Source organism: Anguilla rostrata, chromosome 7 (genome assembly GCF_018555375.3).
Source record: "Anguilla rostrata isolate EN2019 chromosome 7, ASM1855537v3, whole genome shotgun sequence".
Classification (NCBI taxonomy): Eukaryota; Metazoa; Chordata; class Actinopteri; order Anguilliformes; family Anguillidae; genus Anguilla; species Anguilla rostrata.
Window position 1 is genome coordinate 9,993,021 of NC_057939.1, and position 21,257 is coordinate 10,014,277.

General features: G+C 49.1%; 1 protein-coding gene across 3 annotated transcripts in view; it reads right to left on the reverse strand.

Moving 5' to 3' along the window:
* The window catches only part of apaf1 (apoptotic peptidase activating factor 1), a 41,295-nt gene that overhangs the window by 16,491 nt on the left and 3,547 nt on the right, over positions 1–21,257 (reverse strand). For 2 of the 3 annotated variants that reach the window (XM_064342709.1, XM_064342708.1), the window contains exons 5-26: positions 21,045–21,234; positions 20,319–20,431; positions 19,886–20,014; positions 18,969–19,207; positions 18,224–18,391; positions 16,906–17,037; positions 16,367–16,480; positions 15,703–15,881; positions 15,019–15,145; positions 14,428–14,553; positions 13,945–14,085; positions 13,718–13,843; positions 13,200–13,352; positions 11,215–11,343; positions 10,742–10,867; positions 10,176–10,295; positions 9,903–10,028; positions 6,450–6,575; positions 6,196–6,330; positions 4,296–4,421; positions 1,042–1,167; positions 324–470 (exon numbers count right to left, since the gene is read on the reverse strand). In XM_064342709.1, the coding sequence (XP_064198779.1) occupies positions 324–470; positions 1,042–1,167; positions 4,296–4,421; positions 6,196–6,330; positions 6,450–6,575; positions 9,903–10,028; positions 10,176–10,295; positions 10,742–10,867; positions 11,215–11,343; positions 13,200–13,352; positions 13,718–13,843; positions 13,945–14,085; positions 14,428–14,553; positions 15,019–15,145; positions 15,703–15,881; positions 16,367–16,480; positions 16,906–17,037; positions 18,224–18,391; positions 18,969–19,207; positions 19,886–20,014; positions 20,319–20,431; positions 21,045–21,234 (3,098 nt within the window). Of the gene's footprint in view, positions 1–323; positions 471–1,041; positions 1,168–4,295; positions 4,422–6,195; positions 6,331–6,449; positions 6,576–7,536; positions 7,654–9,902; positions 10,029–10,175; positions 10,296–10,741; positions 10,868–11,214; positions 11,344–13,199; positions 13,353–13,717; positions 13,844–13,944; positions 14,086–14,427; positions 14,554–15,018; positions 15,146–15,702; positions 15,882–16,366; positions 16,481–16,905; positions 17,038–18,223; positions 18,392–18,968; positions 19,208–19,885; positions 20,015–20,318; positions 20,432–21,044; positions 21,235–21,257 lie in introns of all 3 variants that reach the window. The other variant, XM_064342707.1, reaches the window with a different exon arrangement.

Consider the following 21,257-nt stretch of genomic DNA (forward strand, 5'->3'; position numbering starts at 1 on the left):
ACTGCCTTTATCTGATTATCTTTATCGGAGTAAGGTCATAATGTGCATATTCAAAACCCAATAAAGACACCTGCATTTTTCCCGTCTTTCCATTTTTTGGTGCATGTAAACGCGTTACTGTCATGTCATTCGTCTTCTTCATACGCTGATTATGGAATTAACGAATCATATAAACGTGGCTATTGGAGAAAAACTCATATTCATGTTTGCACAATCTAATTACTGGCATAAACCGATTATTCCCAATAACCGGGGTACTGGTGTGCGTGTAAATGTAGCACGTAGCTAATGCTAACAGCAGCCGTGGAAGGGCGGAGCCTCACCTTGATGTAGCCGCCGGTGGACACCAGCGTTCGGCTGTCTGGGGAAAAGTGCAGGTCGGTCACCCAGCCCCCATGCAGGGAGTCCAGGGAGTCCTTGTTGCCAGGGGAACAGATGCGCAGCAGCGAACCGTCCAGGGCGCTCCAGAGCTGAGGGAGATGGGAGACGTGTCACACACAACTACTACTTCCTGTGGACCAGATTCTTTATCTGTAAATGGTGCCTACAAGCCAAATGCTTTGCATACGCTATTTATAAAAGACAGAATGCATAAGATGCATTTCTCGCATGAAAACATGCTTATTGCTATAATTTATTATTCTCTTACTAGTGGTCGCTATGCCGACACAGTGCTGATGATGTAGACCAGGAAGTCTTGTGACACCAGTCACAACTTTCAAAGAGGCTGAAGCATACTTTTTCCTCTCAGTGATCAAAGGGCCAAGAGTTTGTCCCTCTATATCCAGCTCAATAGCACTGTTATAGCTTCTAGACAAGAGAAGCAGACTGCATCCTCCAAACCAGGCTAGCTCACAGCATACCTGTCATTGGTTAGCTCAGGAATGCTAACACGTATGAGGCTGTACTGATGAGACCTGAAGCAGTGACAGGATACAGTTAGTTACAGGTCCCTAACGGCCCTCCCTTCACCACTCGTCGCATCCTTCCTTTCTTCCCTCTTTCCCTTCCTCCTCCCGTCGCTCCTCTCCCGGCACTCACTCGGATCTCGCCGTTGTCGTCGCCGGTCGCCAGACGCTTGCCGTCCCAGGAGAAGCGGCAGCTGCGGACGCAGTCCTGGTGTCCGTTCAGCTCGTGGAGGAGGGACCAGGACTCGCAGCTCCAGATCTGGGGGGGTGGAGGGGGGGGAGGGCACAGAACAGGGCCACGATCTGGAGAGGGTTGGCATGGGACTCAGGTTCACCACCTGAGGGACAGCTGACAGTGATGGGCCAAAACAGAAGAGCTTAAATTCCAGCAAGCTCAAGCTTTTAATTAATGACCCTGTGCAACTGCTTTTTACTTACTTAAGTTTCAATTTTAATGATATTATATAATTATGATTTTTTACAGGGTCATTAAAACTCAAAACACCACTGTAAACATAAAAAGACCATATTCTCAAAGTACAGCCCCAACCTCACCAGTCAGAGGTCAGATAGATGAGCATAGCTGATACAAGTCAGACAGTACAGTTCATCTTCATTTCCTACCTCAGTACAATGATTATGTCACGAACATCTCAAATCAAACTCATGTCTCATACTTTTTTAGGCAATTGATAAAGACCGCTGAGGTTGCAATTTATTCTAATTATTTAAATAAATTCAGACAGAGCTGGCTGATCTCCATTAGAAAAGCCAGTGGTCCACAGTCGATTCTGATCGATCCATTGTTAAAATACTGTACCGCATGCATAAATGAGAAGATTCTATTCAACTGCACAGTGCATGGCATAATTGAAGACAACACAGAAACTTTAGCTGGGTTCTTCAATTCCACATTAAAGACCACACTCCATTATGCTATCCAGAGTACTGTAATCCCTCCACCTATTAGCCAAACCTAAACACAATGCATAGCCCAACATCTCATCCAAATAAAACCCAAATTCTCAGTCATTTCATTTAGCACATTGCCAAAACTCCATTATTCAATCCAAGTAAATCCTCAGACCTTATTATTCAAACGCTAGCACAGTCCAAAGTCCCATTGATAATACAAGACAGTGACGGACCATTTTCCTATAAGCAAAATGCGCTTTCCAAAGAGGACAAATCACCCTGTTAATCAAAAGCCTGACCAGAATTGTACAAAACCTTCCATGGAACCCAGAGTGGGCGTAGACAGAGCACAGATAAAAATCTGGGGCCACATTCCAAAACATTTTATCTTAAAACTAAGAGTTCTCCAAAGTGGCACTTAAAGTTCTTATTTAAAAGTTTTCTTAAAACCTTAAAACCTATTCACAAAACCAACTTTTACTAAGGAATGGGGAGAACTCTTAAGCTAAAAGAGAATGGGTTGACCTCATTGCTATGGATGACCTTGTTGCTATGAATCGTGTTTCATGAACTAGCTTACTGACTATGCCCACAGTGATTGGTTGACAGGGGATGGGTCTGCGTCAGCAATTCACCATAGAAACACCGTAGCGGGATGTGCAAATCACGTTCCCAGATTCAAATAAGGATTTTTACGTTAAAATGTAGGCCATGCGTTGTTGATTTAACACGAAACCAAAAATAATATACTGAGAAGTAAAGTCAGTATGTTTAGCTAAGTTTCAGCCTCTTACATGTATGGCAGCTCGTAAAATAATTAGCGGACCAGCATTTAAATAGCCTTTTAATTATTAAGAATTATTAAAATTATAAAAAATTTAGAGTTTCTCCTAAATCAGCAAGATACGAGCTACTTCTAGCCTGAAGGTGTTTGGTGAACACAGCCCCTGATGTTCCATCTGAACAAGCGAACTGCATTCCCTCCTCAGCGCTTAGCAACAGCGATCTGCGCAGGCCGTCCGCACGAAACGGTCTCAAAGTCGAGCAAAGTCGAGCTCACAGCAGAGAGCGGGCGGCTCTGCGGGCGGCTGGCGGAAGCGATGACGTCTGCTGGCGGAGGAAGCGACGCTGTGGGTGGCGGCCTGAGGTAGTGACCATCGCAGGCTGAGGTAATGACCATCGCTGGCTGAGGTAATGACCATCGCAGGCTGAGGTAATGACCATCGCAGGCTGAGGTAGTGACCATCGCAGGCTGAGGTAATGACCATCGTAGGCTGAGGTAATGACCATCGCTGGCTGAGGTAATGACCATCGTAGGCTGAGGTAATGACCACCGCTGGCTGAGGTAATGACCATCGCAGGCTGAGGTAATGACCATCGCAGGCTGAGGTAATGACCATCGCTGGCTGAGGTAGTGACCATCGCAGGCTGAGGTAGTGACCATCGCTGGCTGAGGTAGTGACCATCGCAGGCTGAGGTAGTGACCATCGCAGGCTGAGGTAATGACCATCGCAGGCTGAGGTAATGACCATCGCAGGCTGAGGTAGTGACCATCGCAGGCTGAGGTAATGACCACCGCAGGCTGAGGTAGTGACCATCGCAGGCTGAGGTAGTGACCATCGCAGGCTGAGGTAATGACCACCCCAGGCTGAGGTAATGACCATCGCGGGCTGAGGTAGTGACCATCGCAGGCTGAGGTAATGACTACCGCAGGCTGAGGTAATGACTGTGCAGTTTCTGTTGGCTGAAAGCCGATGGTGGCGGAGTGTTGGCGTCTGGACGTCAGAGACACGGCTTTACCTCCGAACAGAGGCAGGCAGAAAACCCACTTCCGAGCATCATGCAGCAGCACAGCTGGGTGCCTGTGGAGGGTGTTACTCTCGCCAGCGCATCAGAGAAGGGAGTTTCACCCTGTCAACCGCTTCCCCGCTCGCGTATGTACAAATACGAGCGCCCCGCATATGGACAACCAGACGCATCCAGTGTGATTCAGTCAGAAGCCCGGTGTCTTGTGCTGGGTGTCATCAATATTCATGAGAATTCAGCGCTAATGCCACTTAACAGCTCACACTGGAAGTGTTTTAAAGATAGCAAACAAAAACGGGTCCCTTATTTCCGCTGTTTAAATGCTAAGCGCCAAGCAGTTTCCAGGGAGATGCTTTTTCGATATCTTAAATTCAATCGATCGTTCCCCTCTAATAGGTCGCAGAGAATTCAAATGCCCTGCTGCTCTGTGGCAGGGCCATTTACCCCTCAATGTCATTCCACTCGATTTCACATTTCTTACATCACACCGAACCCATGGTCATACCCCTCTCTTCCAGAACACACCCCCCGGGCCCCGCCCCACCCCGCCCCCTCAACCCTTGATTCTGTCCCACAGAGAAACACCCACCAGTGGGACTATGTCGCTAATGCTAACTCAGGCCGTTAATTCCACATCCCCCCCCGTTCCCGCCGAACCCGCGTTACCTTCGCGGTCGTGTCTGCCGACACGGTGGAGAACATCCGTCGGTCGGGGGACACGTCACACGACAGGACGGCTCCCTGGTGGCAGGCCACGTCCTGAATCTTCTCCCCGCTCGCCACGTTCCACACCTGGAGCGAGGGGAGAGGTCAGGCAAGCGCGTTCTGAACACCAGGCTCTGTGTGTCATCTTCACACTGATCGTATGTATCCACACACACACACACACATACACATACACATACAGGCTGAGCAGCACACAGTGCAGAGCCACTTCTGCTCTTGAGCCACTCCTGGCCCTGACACTCATCCTCTCTGATCACATGACCTTCACCTCCAACTGTCAGCACTGCTTTCTGTACTGTCTAATAGAAGGAGGGTTGGGGGAGTTATGGTCCTGATGCTACCTCCAGTAGCGCAGCCACGTTCAACGGGAAGGTGTGGAAGGAAGAGCACACCTCCGCTCCCAAAAATAAAAAAGCAGACGTGCGAGCTGACTGCGACGGTTGTTAGCGTTCTCTCGCGCGCTCGAAATGAGAGACACGAGACGAACAGAAAAAAAAAAAAAACGGCGAATCGGCCGTTTCCTTTTATGGCGCCGCTCGGCGCCCGGTTGCCGTGCGCTCCCCACCAGACGGCAGGAAGAGGGCCCATCTGGCCGCGCGGCTCCGCCCCCGCGCGCGAGCGCGGCGGTAAAAATAACCGGGCGATTCGCGTTCCCGGAGCTCTGACTGTAACCGTCACGGTGCAGAGAAGCAGAGAGGAGCCCCCGGTTATGCTCAACACTTCAATTTTTTAATCGGGAAGGGGCTCCCCCACCGGAAATGATCCCGTCTTCTGTCAGGCGAAAGGACAGGAAGAGCGGCTGAGTTCCCTCAGAGCTCAGGCTGCGCGGTTTGCGCGTCGTGGGGAACGTGGGCTTGGAGTCCCGTGGACCTCTGTGTTGTTCGTTGCGTTTCACAGCTTGCAAAGCAAACAGAGGGAGTTAGACCGACAGGCTGGTCTCTCCTCGGCGCTCCAGACTGCAGGGGCACTGGGCACGGCTACAGCTCCTGTGCCACCCATCTCCTCCGTCAGACGCAGCGCTAGTCAGGAACGCAGAGAGCCCGCCTCTCTCTCTCTCCCTCTCAATTCAAATTCATAATTTAGGTTACGTTACTGCATTATATATATAATATGTAAAATAATAATACTATTCAATTAATAATAATAATAATAATAAATGTAACAATATATAACAATAACGGCAACAATAGCATATCAATAAATACGCACATGTTTATGTTTGGGGTGACAGGCTCAAAGAGTCTCTTTCTCTCCTTCTATAGGGAGGAGGTGTGCCTACTGTGGATAAATTTCACCCTGAGGAAGTTCTAGCATTTATAATTAAAGTCCTTGTTCAGAGTCTGGTTCTTAGTGCTGACTGAGCACTGAGAAAGCTCCCCTCAGAGTTAATTCACACACAAGGTCAAGGCCAAATTTCTGGATCTTAAAAGATTCAACACATTAATGGGATAACTTTCTTTCTCTGAGGAAATTTAGAACGACATGATCCGGCCCCTCACATCGCTCAGCCAGTAACAAGTGGGGTAAAGTTGGAACAGAAAGTCATCGAAGCCAGTAAGGACGCAGCGTTCCCGCAGCTCGTCTCCAGAATTATCACAGAGTTGCCGTGCGCCCACAACAACGCAGCAACATTGTGTGAATTCCACACGTCGGCGCGCAACTCCGCACTTGGCACCTCCGTCTAACGTTCGCACGTTCTCACCCAGTTTTCCAGAACATTCCACACTGCACCCGAGTCTCTTCCTGAAATTCACCTGCAAGTGAAGGCCCAAGCACAAATCACCAGATTCTGCGTCAGACAAGGGTCAGAGGTCAGGGCAGGGACAGTGGGCGAAGTTACCTTGGCCGTGCCATCGAAGGACCAGGACAGGAGCCGAGGGGGAGAGGGGGACGCTTCTTCCAAAAGAAAGAACTTCCTCACTCGCTCGGTGTGACCCTTCAGCACCATGCACTCCCCGGTCCTCCACTTCCACACCTGCAGGGGGAGACAGAGAGCACGTACCAGTTATAGACCAGCAGACAAAGAGATAAGTAGACAGACAAGAGAGGAAAAAGAGAGGAAATGAGAGAAAGAGAGAGGGAGGGAGGACCTACCCTGATGGTTGCATCCTCAGATGATGTGATAAGTGTGTGTCCATCAGCACTGAACTGACAGTGAAGCACTGTCTTTGTGTGACCAGAGAGGGCGCACAGGAGCTTCCCTGAGGGCACCTCCAGCACCTGGTTAAAAAAGAGGTGAGTTAGAGAGAGACAGGACAGTTACACCTTACACAGGTACAGGTACAGATATAGAGAGAGAGGGCGGGAGAGAGAGAGAGAGAGAGAGAGACAGGGCAGTCATACAGGTACAGAGAGACAGGGCAGTCATACAGGTAGAGAGAGAAAGAGAGGATAATTACTTATCCATACTTTCAACAAGCAACAGAAGCATGAAATATGAGATGTGACAACAGTAATGAAGGACCGAATGTCCACCAGGGAGTGACTGACACAGAGAGAGGAAGAGCATGAGACAGACAAACAGCACAGAAAAGACTGACAGAGCGAGAGAGCGAGCACGAAAGAGGGAGGAGGGAATTGCTGTGACTGGATGACAGCAGTAAACAGCATGGGATGACCCATAACTACCATAAATCTGCTCCACCAGCTTTATGTGCAACCTTAACTAAAATAAAGCCTCTGTCTAATGAAGGATCTTTGCTTTTTGGTAAAACTTCTAGATCACCAAACACGTTGGTTGCCTCATGTTTGGTACTGGAAGCGGTCTATGAGCGTACAAACTGTTCCGCAGCTTCGTCTGATCACAAACGGAGGAACAGCGAGAGTTCCCGTACAGCTCAGTGATAAAGCCAGAGGACTGTTCTCTCCCGCTCCTCCAGTACGAAGCCTGCAGTCGGCTCTGGGATAATGGATGGCGTCTGAAGTGAGGTGGAGATGTTAGAGTGTCAGATCCACGTTTCAAAGGGGAGAAAGATAAAGGCTTTAGAGACTGTGTGCCCTGCTGTGTCTGCTGTGTGTAGCAGACAGACAGACAGATTACAAAAAGCCATCTGCTTCTTTCTAGCCCTACTTCCATAACTAACTCAGTACTGCAGGCTACACACGCCATGCACAAATGGCCAAACACACACACACACACACACACATATACACACACACATATATATGGGGTGTACCCCACCTGTACCCTGCCTGTCTCTAGTCCTAGTGCCATGATGAACCCCCAGTTTGGGTTCAGAATCTCCAGGGCCCAGCAGCTGATGCTCCTCAGGACCTGCCTAGCGCTCATCCTCCCTGCCTGTGACAGATAACAAAGTCACATCCCTTATACCTGTGAGAGATCACAGGAAGTCACAACCCTCCTGCCTGTGAGAAATCACAGGAAGTCACATCGCTCATACCTGTGAAAGATCACAGGAAGTCACATCCCTCCTGCCTGTGAAAGATGACAGGAAGTCACATCCTTGCAGCCTGTGAGAGATCACATCCCTCACAGAAACTCCTCATTATCATCTGGCTTTTTAACTCAGTTAAAAGTGAGATGAGATGACATTGCCAAGATGCTCTGACATCTCACTGCAGCCCCTCCCTTTTCTCCATCCCTCTCTTCTCTCCGTCCCTGTCATGTCTCAATTCCTCTTGCCTCCTTTCCATCTCTGCTGTTATCTGTGGAAACACTCGCAAGTTGTCAGCCCTGGTGTGGTTTACGGCTTTGTGATAAAGCTCCATCTACAGCCTGTTTCCCACCTGAAATCAGCACAGACCGTGTTTATCACCAGAGCTTCCCAACAGAAAGTCTGCATTCCAACCTGCAAAGCATCCTTCCTGCCTACATTTCATGTTACTATCTTTCCACAGGCCATCTTTCTCACCTGCGTTTCATGTTACAGTCTCTCTCACCTGCGCGTCACGTTACACACCACAGTTTTCAACGGCAGCTGAGGAAACAACCCGACTGTTTCTCACCTGAACTCGAGGACAAAAACAGTCTGTTTGCCACCTGTGCTGACAAACCAAAAATGGCTGTTTCACACCTGCAGTTCAGGGAGCACACCATCTGTTTCCCACCTGTCCTACAAAACAGCGCCCGTTTCCCATCTGTGCTGCAAAACCCAAAAATAGCCCTTTCTGACCTCCCCACCAGGCTGATCCACACCTGCGCTGGACAGACAAAATGGCCGCTTCTCACCTGGAGCTCAGAACACCGACCATCTCTTTCTTTCCTGCACTTTGGCCACAAAACGCCTTCCTCTGTAGCCAAGAGAGTCTGGCACATCTAATGGGTCTGCAGGGAGACAGGGTTTGCCCCAGGCTCCCAATAGTATTTCTAATATTAATCCCCGGACATTTTCAAGGACACTCAAGTCCATTTTTGCATTTCAGGGACCTTATTTGTACACGAATAATCTCATGCTGAAAACCCCACAATTACTTATCAGTTACTTATTGTGCTTTGGAAAAAACTGCAAAGTTAAAAATTGGTTATCCATCCAAAGTGATGAATCAAAAGTCCCTTCTGTTTTATACAAGTTGCGCACGTCAGAGAAACAATCACTGCAGTACTGTAAGAAGCCAGACAGTAAATTCTGAAGTGGTAAGTGATTCACTGTTGCTAAGGGGAGCCAGAACAGCGACGATATAAGAATACTAGAAAAAGGACGTTCAGAACGTACACACGGGGACAGGGAACACATCCCTGTGGGGTGTCGCCGTTGGATAAGACAGTGAGAGACATTCTTCCGTTAGTTCTGACAGACTGAGGCCTATGGCCTGAAAATCCAGGGAATTAAAACAGGAAAGGGATTAAGACTAAACCATAACATGTCACTGAATGGTATTCAAAGCTAAGCTGAAGAATGAAATTTCAACATAGTGCCATAAACAGTCAGTTGTGGCACAACCAGTGGAATAACGCACAATGACAAGTGATTAACTAAATACCCTCACGGAGTGCAGAGCAGAAAATGACTTTAATATATTTAATCGGATTTAACTTCCTGAGTTATTCAAATGAGCCAAGAACACCTACTGTAACACGACAACACTTCACAAACGAAGCATAAATTCGTTTTTAAAAATTCAAAGACAGAAGATTTAATCCTGAGTAAAAAGTGAAACCATGAAAGACCTTCAATCTGATAGTAGTCCAAAAAGGACATTTTTGAGAAGAGGATGGTTCTAGAAGGTGAGAGTAAATAGTGAAGGGTGATGGATGAGGGGGACAGTTCTGTTTCTGAGGGGGTCGTGAGAATGGAACAGGTGATCATGAGCGTTGATGAGAGAGTTAAATCTTGAAATGAAAGTGAGCTATAAAAGAGGAAGATGAGCTTTAACAGGTGAGGGTTAAATATTGTAGGTGAGGATTAAATACGACAGTTGAGTGTTAAATATGACAGGTAAGTGATAAATATTGCAGGTGAGGGTTAAATATTGCAGTTGAGTGTTAAATATGGCAGCTGAAGAAGAGCTATCACAGGAAAATTGTATGGCTGCGCTGTGTCGGGTGAGGTTTAGATGTGACAGGTGAGATGTGGCAGCTACTCCAACCTTTACAGTTCCGTCCTCACATCCCAGAACAGCGGCGAGCGGTTCCCGACAGAGGCACATGCAGCGGACCCGAGATTCCTGCTTTTCGGACCGGAACATCACCTCCCCTGTCCTACCATTCTGCACCTGAGAACAACACACACACACAGACATTCACATACACACGCACCTGCCATCCTGTTGTGTACCTGAAAATACACCATCTTGTTTGCCTCCTGAACACCCATCTGTACACCTGCCAGCCACATGGGCAACACAGAATGAACCCCTGACCTGCACATGGTTTCTGTTGTCAGCGGCAACCACTATGACATCATCCTGATTGAAGAGCACATCGCAGTCCCTCTTCAGAGAGGCAGCAGAGGAGATGTGGACTCCCTTTGTGTCCCATAGCTGCACAGAACAGGAAATCAGAAACAGGAAGTGACATAATTGCTGGAATGGTCATGGAAAACAGCTCCTTAGTGTACAAGTGTGAGCCCCTCTGATGGAGAGAGGGATTAGAGCACAGCCCTGCTCTTGTTCAGACCCAAGATGTGGAACTTTTGAGGCCACAACATCAGCAGCATCTGAAAGAGCTACAGAAAGGAAAAGAGAAAGCAGGAGGGGAGGAGGGAGAGATACAGTCAGGGAAAGAAAGAGAGAAGCGAGGTGGAGGAGAGAGTGAATTATTCATCTTCCTGCCAGACTGCGTGTGGCTCCTAAGGGAAGAGGTCTCCTCGTTGGACAGGGGAGGACCAGAAATGGATAAAGGGATGAAAGAAGAAGAATGCAGGATTAATGATGCTGAAGGGAAAACACTGGAGGGGAGAGGCGGAAGGGACGCTCTGGGTGCTTACCCTCACTGTCTGGTCATCGGAGGAGGAAAGCACGAGCGATCCATCGGGGGAGAATCGGACGCAGCGGACCCAGCTCAGGTGCCCGCTGAACTCAGCCACCTTCTTGTTGGACATGAAATCCCACAGCTGGGAGGACAACACACAGGAGAAAAGCTAAGAGATGCAGCCAGCAATCGACAGACAAACTGTGAGACAACTTGGTGCTGACACCTGAGAATCGCATCAAAGTGGTGGGGGGGAAAAAAAGATCAGAATCTGAATAATATTTGGGGGCAGATTTTGGGGGAGAAAACATTCGGAGAGAACGCATGATCCGAGTGTTGGCCAATTATGGCATTTGTATTCGGCGCCGTCCCTAAGTGTACACTGTGTACTGCAGGCTGTGTGGTTTCTAATGGTGTTTCATGTTGGCTGTGTGACTTGCGCTGTCCCTTCTCTGGGGTTTGGGAGAAGGGATCAACCGAGCGGCGTACCTCCACGGTGTAGTGGGACAGCGCGAGAGCGACCAGCTGGCTGTTAGGGCAGGTGTCGCAGAACTGCACCGTGCTCAGGGAACTCGTCCGAATCTCCGACAGGAACTCCGCCGTCTCCACGTCAAACACCTGCCCAAGGGAAGAGAAAGCCACGTCAGTCACCGTGCCACACACCCTGAAAGGCAACCACAGAATTACACAAGGCGTGCAAAATGGACAAACGGCAAGATGATGCCATTCAAGGCCTTTTTGTAGTTTTTCATCTTCATATAACTGTGAGCAATTTGGTCTGGAAGGATCTTGCAGGCCCTAGCTCCACTAGAAATTTATAAAGTTATACACGTATTTCAGACACCTGCACATTAGCTGACCAGCGAGATACTAGTAGTCCTACTGGAGGTAGTCAGCTATCTTCATGTAATAAGTTAGCTAGTTAATTTGCAGTGGTTTCATAACTAGATGTTTTGGCTTGAGAGTAACTTACTGCCTAATGTAGTATTGCAATGTAAAAGACTGCTTTCAAAGTAGTGTCGTTAGCACCGCTTGCAAATCATTTCCTAAAGCTCCCAGTGCAGTAAACGTTGACGGTATCGAAAAAGACTTTCTTGTTATTAAGCTAAACACCTCCCCCAGAGTTTTCCTACTAGGATAATTTAGGATAATTCCCCTCTCGACTCAATTTTGGGGGCAATTTGTAGCTGTCTTTGGAAATTCTCACAGCAAAACATTATGCTGCATTTGCATGTCAGTACAGCGCACAGTAAGAACTTGTGAAAGAAAAGTGAAACGTCAAACAAAACAAAAGCGCGTGAGAGCGTTTGTTTCTGTCAGAACGTTGGCTCCCTCCACCCCACCACACCCTCTCCAAGCCCAGCTACCCCTCCCCCCCTCCACGCTCCCTTTCATTTTCTCTTTACATTTCGTACTCTTAAAAAGACTTACCTGGGCTGCCCATTCTTTGATATGCGTAAAGCGAAGCTAACACAATGAAGACTTTCAATGCAAAATTGCGCTGGCGTGTGTGTCAGTGCAGCTTAGTGCTTAGGTCACTGAGATTACAACCACATGCCTGAACAACTGCTGTTGTTCCCCTGAGCAAGTTTCTTTGAACCTGAATTTCTTCAGTAAAACCCTCATCCGTATAAATGGATGATATGCAAGCTCTTTATGCCACCTTGTTTAAGGGCATCTGCTGGGAAAAATCAATTATCAAAGCTCTGTCTAACGCCAGGTGGCTTCATAACTGCGCAGGCTCTAACTGACTGCCTTTGTCAAAAGGCCAGAATCTGTACTGGTGACCCGGCAACCATCAGTATCGGTTCTCCATTATATTTATGCAACGTTCAGACACAGATCAGCAATATAAGGGTGTGGTCATATACTGCATGCCTGGAGAATTCAGATGGAAAAGGCACTTTGTCCTGTCATATTCTAATTGTGTAATAAATGTGTATGAACAACAGCTGCGAAAGTGCAATGTAGACAAAAATGAAGAAAAAAACAAAATGCGTTCCTCTTCATCCACATTTTCACCCTTATTTTCTGGGATATATTTTTGCTCATTGAAATGTGTGAAAGGTACCACACGCTCCAGTAAATGTGAGCGGTATAACTCAGGTTTGCTCTGGAACAGGATGAGGTGAGAATTCACACAACTGCCATTCACTTCAGAAACGAAAATAACTGCAGGTTTGCATACGTTAACAGGACTGGGGAACAGCGAGAGAGCCCTAGTACTGGGTGGACCTGTCAGGGTCACCTGGCAGACGCATATATAAACACTGACACTCACGAAGACGGTGTTCCTAGCACACACACACAGACAGGTACAGACACACACAGACGGCACAAAGACAGCATTCCTGGCAGACACAAACAGAAACACACAGACAGGCACAGACAGGAACAGACACTCACAAAGACCACGTTCCTGGCAGACACACACAGACAGGCACAGACAGGTACAGACAGGAACAGACACTCACAAAGACCACGTTCCTGGCAGCGCAGATGATGCGCTTCCCGTCGGCTGACCAGGCGCTGCACTTCACCGGCACGCCCGTTTCCTCCGCCTGCTCTGGGAAGAAGCTCTGCACGTTGATGGACTTCCACTCGTTCGCAGTGGAGACCTCCCACAGCTGGGGAGCAGACAGAGGGACGCAGTTATTCCCACAGCACAGAGACAGACAGACAGACAGACAGACGGGCAGAGATTCTCAGAGCAGGGAAACAGACAGACAGACAGACAGGTACAGAGATTCTCAGAGCAGGGAAACAGACAGACAGACAGACAGGTACAGAGATTTGCAGAGCAGGGAAACAGACAGACAGACAGACAGACAGTGCAGAGATTCTCAGAGCAGGAAAATAGGCAAACAGACAGACAGACAGACAGACAGTGCAGAGATTTGCAGAGCAGGGAAACAGACAGACAGACAGACAGACAGGTGCAGTGATGCTCAGAGACAGACAGCAGGCGGAGACGGCGGGGCGGAGCTCATACCCTCAGCGTCCCGTCGCTGGAGGAGGTGGACAGGTACGTGTCATCGGGCGAGAAGCAGCAGTGGTTCACGGGCTCCGTGTGTCCAAACATGGTGTTCTGAGAGGACGGCTTGTTCACGTTCCACAGCTAGGGAACGGAGAGACACAGAGAGACACAGACACGTCAGTAATCAGGCGGATGTGGGGTCTCGTGCCCCACGCGATGCACCTGGCCGAGGCGCCCCTCACCTTGGTGTTCACGAAGGGGTCGTTGGAGCAGGTGGCCAGGAGGATGCGCCGGCGGGTGTTGGTGAACTGGCAGTGGTTCACCTGCTCCTCGTACTCCTCCTCAAACACCCGGATCAGCGTGCCCCGCTGCGCGTTCCAAATCTGGATCAGTCAACACGTGGAGTTAAACCGGCATCACACACAGACGACACACAGATACGCACACACAGAAACGCAGGCACACACACACATACACACAGAATGTACACACACACACACACACATACGTACACGCACATACATACATACATACACACACATACACACAGAACGTATACACACACACACATACATACACGCACACACAAACACACAGAACGTACACATACACAAAGATGTTGGACCACACAGCCGTTGTGACGTGGTGATACAGTGACAGAGATGAACGTGTACGGTCGTTCCCAGGGCTGGAGGGGTCTGATCCCATGCTCTAACAGGCCCTACCTTAACCTTCTTGTCGCTGGAGCAGGTGGCCAGGAATTTGTCATCGGGAGAGAAGGCGCAGCACAGAACTTCGTCATCGTGGGCCTCAACTTCCAGAATCTTCTCTCCTGAGGTGGTCTTAAAGACCTGCAGACACACAGAGACTTTACCAGATATGCATGCAAATCTGTCAAAGGATTCAAACACACACACACACAAACTAGTTCTGCAGTAGACCCTATTAGCGATGCGGACAAGCAAACGTTCAGAATGCAGCCTTTTTGCTTCCCTTCAGGAGAGTGTGACCTCTAGTGGACAAAATGTACACAGCATGCTTTCTGCAGCAGTCATGTCAAGGCAGAAACGAGAAGTGCAGACGATAAATCTTCTATGGAGGCTATTATGATGTCATTGCTAAAACATTAGCATCTGCTACCGATGCATCAAGAACCAACCAATAACATCGACTCTTATGGTCTCTGGCTGAAAAGGACCAATGACAGTCAACTATGCATTTATCTGCATGAAAAGGACCACTGAAGATCCACCTACAGACTATCTCCGTGGGAGAACATGCTGATGGCCAGCCCACTCTCCATGTCTCACTCATACCTGCACGGTGCTGCCGGACCCACAGGAGGCGATCTTGTGCCCATCCTGGGAGAAGCAGGCGTAGAAGATGGGTCCCTGCTGAGGCTGCACCACCAAGCGAGACAAATTCTCCAGTCTGCTCTTATTTCTGACAAAAAGAGAAGATCCAAGAGCTATCAAGCAGACAGAACATCTCAATAACTTCTCTGTTTGCAGATTAACACCAAGAACAGTACCCAAGCCTTTATCAGTCAGCTTGGAAAATCAAAGACTACCAAATAGCCCCATCTTACACACGTATTCAGACTCAATGGGTTTAAATCAGGCCCCAAAATAATATGTAATAGCGTGCAACCTGGGAATTAAAAAACAACACTTGTGTTTTTACATAATTGCCGAATGTGCAAAGCAAATACTCCAGACAAGCGAATCTTCTTTTCGCTAAAACGAGAACATCTGCCACGATGTTGTCTCTGAGGAGCTCCTTAAACGCTTCAAACCGTTCCGCTTATTTCCGTGTGGAAACGGCTAGCTTCATTAATTCAGAAGCCCGGCTACCCCCCAAAATACTGCAGTAAATTACTGCGTCTGTGCGTGCTCAGCGCACACAATCAAGCACTTCCTGTGGAACATTTTTCCGTGAGGAGTTTTTTCCGTGTGGAAAAGCGACAGCGTGAGAGGAACCCGTTAGCGCTAGCGGCTTACGTCCAGTCCAGGTAGAGCGCCCCCCTAGTGGCCTGCGCCTGCAGCAGGGCCTGCCGGTACACCTCCGAGGAGCCGGGCTGGGACAGGCCCAGCTGCACCACGTCCGGGAGGGGCCGGCGGTCCAGCTGGTGTCCGTTCAGAGAGAGGAACTCCTGGAACTCCCCGCGCACGCCGCTGTTCTGCAAAGAGAGAGAGGCGCTCTTTATCCTGACAAATCGCCCCCCACCCCCCGTCGTCGCCGCGGCAACGGACCGTCCCAGCAGTACATCTCCGACGGAAACGCTCCGTCATAACCGCGGTGGTGATGGACCGAGCTACTATGACCGCACTGATGGACCGCTCTGTCACCGCCCCCCCGAAACGGGCCGTCCCATCATGACCGCTCCATCCCAACTACCGTGACTGATTGTCCCGTCGTCGCCGTGGCGATAAACCACCCCATCCCAAAAGCTCAGATGGACCTTTCTATCATTATCACTGCGGTGCGATGGCGCGGTCCGTCGTTACCTCTGAAATATGCCATCCATCTCAGAACTGCTAAGGATCTCTCCCTGAGTCGGTGCGGGTTCAGAGATGACACAGAGACGGCGTGCCTTCTGGGCACACCGCCGCTGACGTTTCTATCCGCCGAAGCGGAGCGCGAGCGCGAGCCCGCCGAGCTGACCTCTCTGTCCAGCACGGGGCCGTACTCCACGTAGTCGTTGATCAGGTGGGCGGCTCCCATGACCTCCGCCTTGATTCTGACCCAATCCAGGGAGAACATGAGGGAGCACAGCTCCTGTATGAGAGAGAGACAGAGAGCAAGAGACAGACAGAGAGTGAGAGAGAGAGAGAGACAGAGAGACAGAGTGAGTGACACTGTGTGTTATGTGGCACAAATATGGCAGTGTCTTAATGTTGCTGTTTATGTCATATGTGTATAATATGAACAGGACTATAGAACACAGAATTTAACACAAAGGCAAAATAAGCATAAATGGCAATATGGCAATACGTCTTTTACCTGTGTGAGGCCAGCATAGCTCATGTGGTATGCTATGGGTGTGCTTTTACCTGTATGAGTTTGGCATGGCTCATGTGGTATGATACGAGCATGCTTTTACCTGTGTGAGGTTAGCATGGCTCATGTGGTATGATATGAGCATGCTTTTACCTGTGTGAGGTTAGCATGGCTCATGTGGTATGCTATGGCTGTGCTTTTACCTGTGTGAGGTTAGCATGGCTCATGTGGTAGGGCAGGTATCTCATCCAGTAGAGGCACTCTTCGTCCCTGGAGGTGGGCGGGCCCTCCCTGTAGTGCTGCTGATACTGACGCACAACCTTGGTGTGGAGCTCCTGAGCAACACACAGCCACACAGAGGACACAGGAAAATTTGTTACCCTGCCGCACAGTCAGCTACAACTGGAAACACCCTTCTGCACCTACAGCACAGGCAGCTACAGCAAGAGTCCTGTACAGTAACTTATATGGCATTTACATTGTGTGGAAGATATGCCCATGGCATGACTGCTATTATTCTCACCCATTTTCTCAGTCGTTTTCATCCAGGGTGACTTACTGTCTCCAATATAACAAAGACAAACACAGTTTGCCCGGAGGAAGAGGGCAACGAAAGTAAAATGTTTCACAGTGTGAGAGGTCCATGTGTTGTGTGAGGACTGTTTTACACACCCGTTGCTAAGAGAAAGTGGTTCTGAACCGTAATGACCGTGTTATGTGTGTCATACTTGTATGCAGGAGCGGTTCTGAGCTGTAATGCTGTAATGACCGTGTGTTATACCTGTATGCAGGAGCGGTTCTGAGCCGTAATGCTGTAATGACCGTGTGTTATACCTGTATGCAGGAGCGGTTCTGAGCTGTAATGACCGTGTGTCATACCTGTATGCAGGAGCGGTTCTGAGCTGTAATGACCGTGTGTTATACCTGTATGCAGGAGCGGTTCTGACTTAATGCTGTAATGACCGTGTGTTATACCTGTATGCAGGAGCGGTTCTGAACCGTAATGACCGTGTGTTATACCTGTATGCAGGAGCGGTTCTGAGCTGTAATGCTGTAATGACCGTGTGTTATACCTGTATGCAGGAGCGGTTCGGAGCTGTAATGACCGTGTGTTATACCTGTATGCAGGAGCGGTTCTGAACCGTAATGACCGTGTGTTATACCTGTATGCAGGAGCGGTTCTGAGCTGTAATGCTGTAATGACCGTGTGTTATACCTGTATGCAGGAGCGGTTCTGAGCTGTAATGACCGTGTGTTATGTGTGTTATACCTGTATGCAGGAGCGGTTCTGAACCGTAATGACCGTGTGTTATACCTGTATGCAGGAGCGGTTCTGAGCTGTAATGCTGTAATGACCGTGTGTTATACCTGTATGCAGGAGCGGTTCTGAGCTGTAATGACCGTGTGTTATGTGTGTTATACCTGTATGCAGGAGCGGTTCTGAGCTGTAATGACCGTGTGTTATACCTGTATGCAGGAGCGGTTCTGAGCTGTAATGACCGTGTGTTATGTGTGTTATACCTGTATGCAGGAGCGGTTCAGCTCGGTCAGGAAGTCCACCTGCAGGTCGTGCAGGTAGTACAGGTAAGGCCTCCTGTTGCAGTCGCGGAACAGGAGAGATTTGTTTACAAACTCCTGCAGCACGTCCTCCACCTCCTCTGGCTCCAGGTCCCAGAGGACAGACAGCACCTGGCCAATACACGGGACAGATCAGCGCTGGACGCAGAGGGAGAAGTGGACCAGAACCAGAACATACACAACAGAAAAGGGTCATAGCAGTGCTCCTTATGCCTGGTCTTCAGGACACCGAGGGCAGCGTTCCACACAAACATTTTTTCCCAAAGAGGGAAAGAGACCGATGACCGCTGTCTTTGAGAACTTCCAGGGAACTCATTCACCCTGCAGCTGAGCAACCCCAGCACCACCAGCCGGTTTCAAGAAACTGCAATAACAGGACATTCCACTTCACCACCCAGCTCAATTTCCATGTTTTCTCCCCCCAGAGTGTGGGCTATACAGCATCAAATAATCCACTGTGGCTTGCCTGGTAAACCACTTAGATAACCAGACTATCAGGCCTGTGAAGATATACCACTTTATTTCTGTACAAAATGAGTACTGTACCGTATTGGACCTGTGTTTTCGTAGTGGTTCCAATAACCTTTGGTATGCACTTATTGAACATTGCTTTTGGATAAAAGCGTCTGCCAAATAAATATAACGTAATGTAATGTACAACGTGGTGACTGAGGGGGCGGGGTCTCACTTTGGCGGGAATCTTGACGTCCTTCTCCAGCACAGTGAGGTCCCTGTAGAGCTCCTGGTGCTCGTGCGGCAGCACCTGGAGGCTGGCGGCCATGGCCTGGTCCAGGGCCTCGTAGTCATAGGAGGAGGACTTGCGGATGCGCTTGAACTGCTTGCGCTGGAGCTTCTGCAGGTAGTAGTCCCAGCGGTCCGGGAACTCCCGCAGCAGGGCCCCGATCAGGGACACCACCAGGGGGGACCCTGCAGGGAGGGGGGGGGGGGGACGGGGGAGGGGGGAGCCATCAACAAGGAGGGATGGGGTCACGAAGAAAGGAACTCGTAAACGGGTCTTTCAGCTTGACCTTTACATGCACACAAAATGGCGCACAACCAAAGGTTAGAGAGGTGCAAACTAGCGGAGTGTAAATATTAAGAAATTGAGGCGCACGCTCAAGTTCCTCCTTTGCTGTGGTTTATTGACCAACGTTTTGGCAAAAGGTGCCTTCCTTGTGGTCGTCGCTGTGATGAAGACATCTTTTTCCACAACGGTGCCCAATTAAACACAGCAAGGAGGAACTAGAGTGCGCAACTTCCTCTCTGAGTTGAGTTCCTCTCTGAGTTCCTCTCTGGACATTTTATCTAACGGGAATGGTGGGGTAGTCATTGCCAGGTCTTTGTTAGGCTTACAGTAGCACATCTCCTTAAATAACAATGTTCCTCTCAGTCTAAGAACATCCAGCACTACAGTTCCCATAAGCATGCCTCCAAGGGTATCAAAGTCTTCTGTCACAGTAATATACAGTGTTTTATACAGTTATAATACAGAGGAATGATTTTTGGCGCTTTTTAAACAAACTCAGATGTTGGAAGTCTGGCATGACAGTGGTGAGCAGACACAGCTTGAGGCCACAGTGAGAGAGCGAAGGTGTGATGTCATACCCTTGCATTCCTTGACGATGCTGCGAGCCTGCTCAGGCAGCTTCTGCTTCCTGTTCACAAAGAGCGCCAGGATCTCCAGAGCCTTGTCCTCCTCCAGCCCGCTCTCCACCATCACCTCAAACTTCTGACCTGGAGGGAGGAGAGGCAATACGCACACACACACACACACACACACACACACACACACACACACACACACACACGCACACACACGCTGAGTGGTATTAATCATAAAAACTTGAAAGACATGATCACAAACACCGGAGGACTACACTGCACATAACAACAGATCATACACTCGCACACAATGAAACTAGAGAGTGACACACACTGAAGACTGCACAGGTCCTGAGCTGACGAGGCCTGTATTAAACTCCCAGGGCAGAAGAGCTGAAAGAGAGGAGGAGGAGGAGGAGGAGGAGGAGGAGCTCACCGCTGACCGAATCCGGCAGGCTCCGGTCCCGCGTGGTCAGCAGGACCCGGCACTGGATGTCAAACGCCCGGAGCACCGCACTGTCCCACACGTCATCCAGGATCAGGAGCGACCTGAGAGAGAGGGAGAGGGAGGGGGAGAGGGAAAGAGAGAGGGGAAGACGGAGAGGGAGAGAAAGAATGACTTAACATACAACAGTCTCCAATACTATTATGCTCCAATACTAAACCTGTCTGTAGTGCAATATAAGAAATGTATTTATTGCTTTTGGCAAAAAAAACGAATTTAAAAATGTAAAAAACTGGAATAAAATAGGCTCTTCATAATAACATTTCCTGACGCAGTTTATATATAATAAAACCTAAATGCCGATTTGAATTGTAGGCGGTCTTTAAATGCAGTGTTGAAGTTCTCAGTGTTGGTGGTTCTTAGATGGTTAACTATCCCCCACCAGTTAATGAGCGTGTGTGGAACACGTGTTATTTGCATAGCGTGAACATGTGAACGCATGAACACGTGAACATGTGAACACATGAAAACGTGAACGTGTGAACGCATGAACATGTGAACACATGAACATGTGAACGTGTGAACACATGAACACATGAAAATTTTAAAACGTGAATGCATGAACACGTGAAAATGTGAACTTGTGAACACATGAAAACGTGAACATGTGAACGCATGAACACATGAAAACGTGAACGTGTGAACGCACGCGTGTACCTGGGGTACCGGCGGAGCATGAGGAAGCGCAGGCGCTCCTTGGCCTCCTCGACCGAGCCGCGGGGCCTCCTGCTCTCCTCGCAGTCCTGGACCTGCTCCAGCCGGAAGCACAGGCTCTGGATCTTCACCAGAAGCCCCGCCTTGTCCACCTGCCCCACAGACAGCCAATGCACCCCTCCCGGGAAACAGTCTGTGAGAGACCAGAGAACGTGA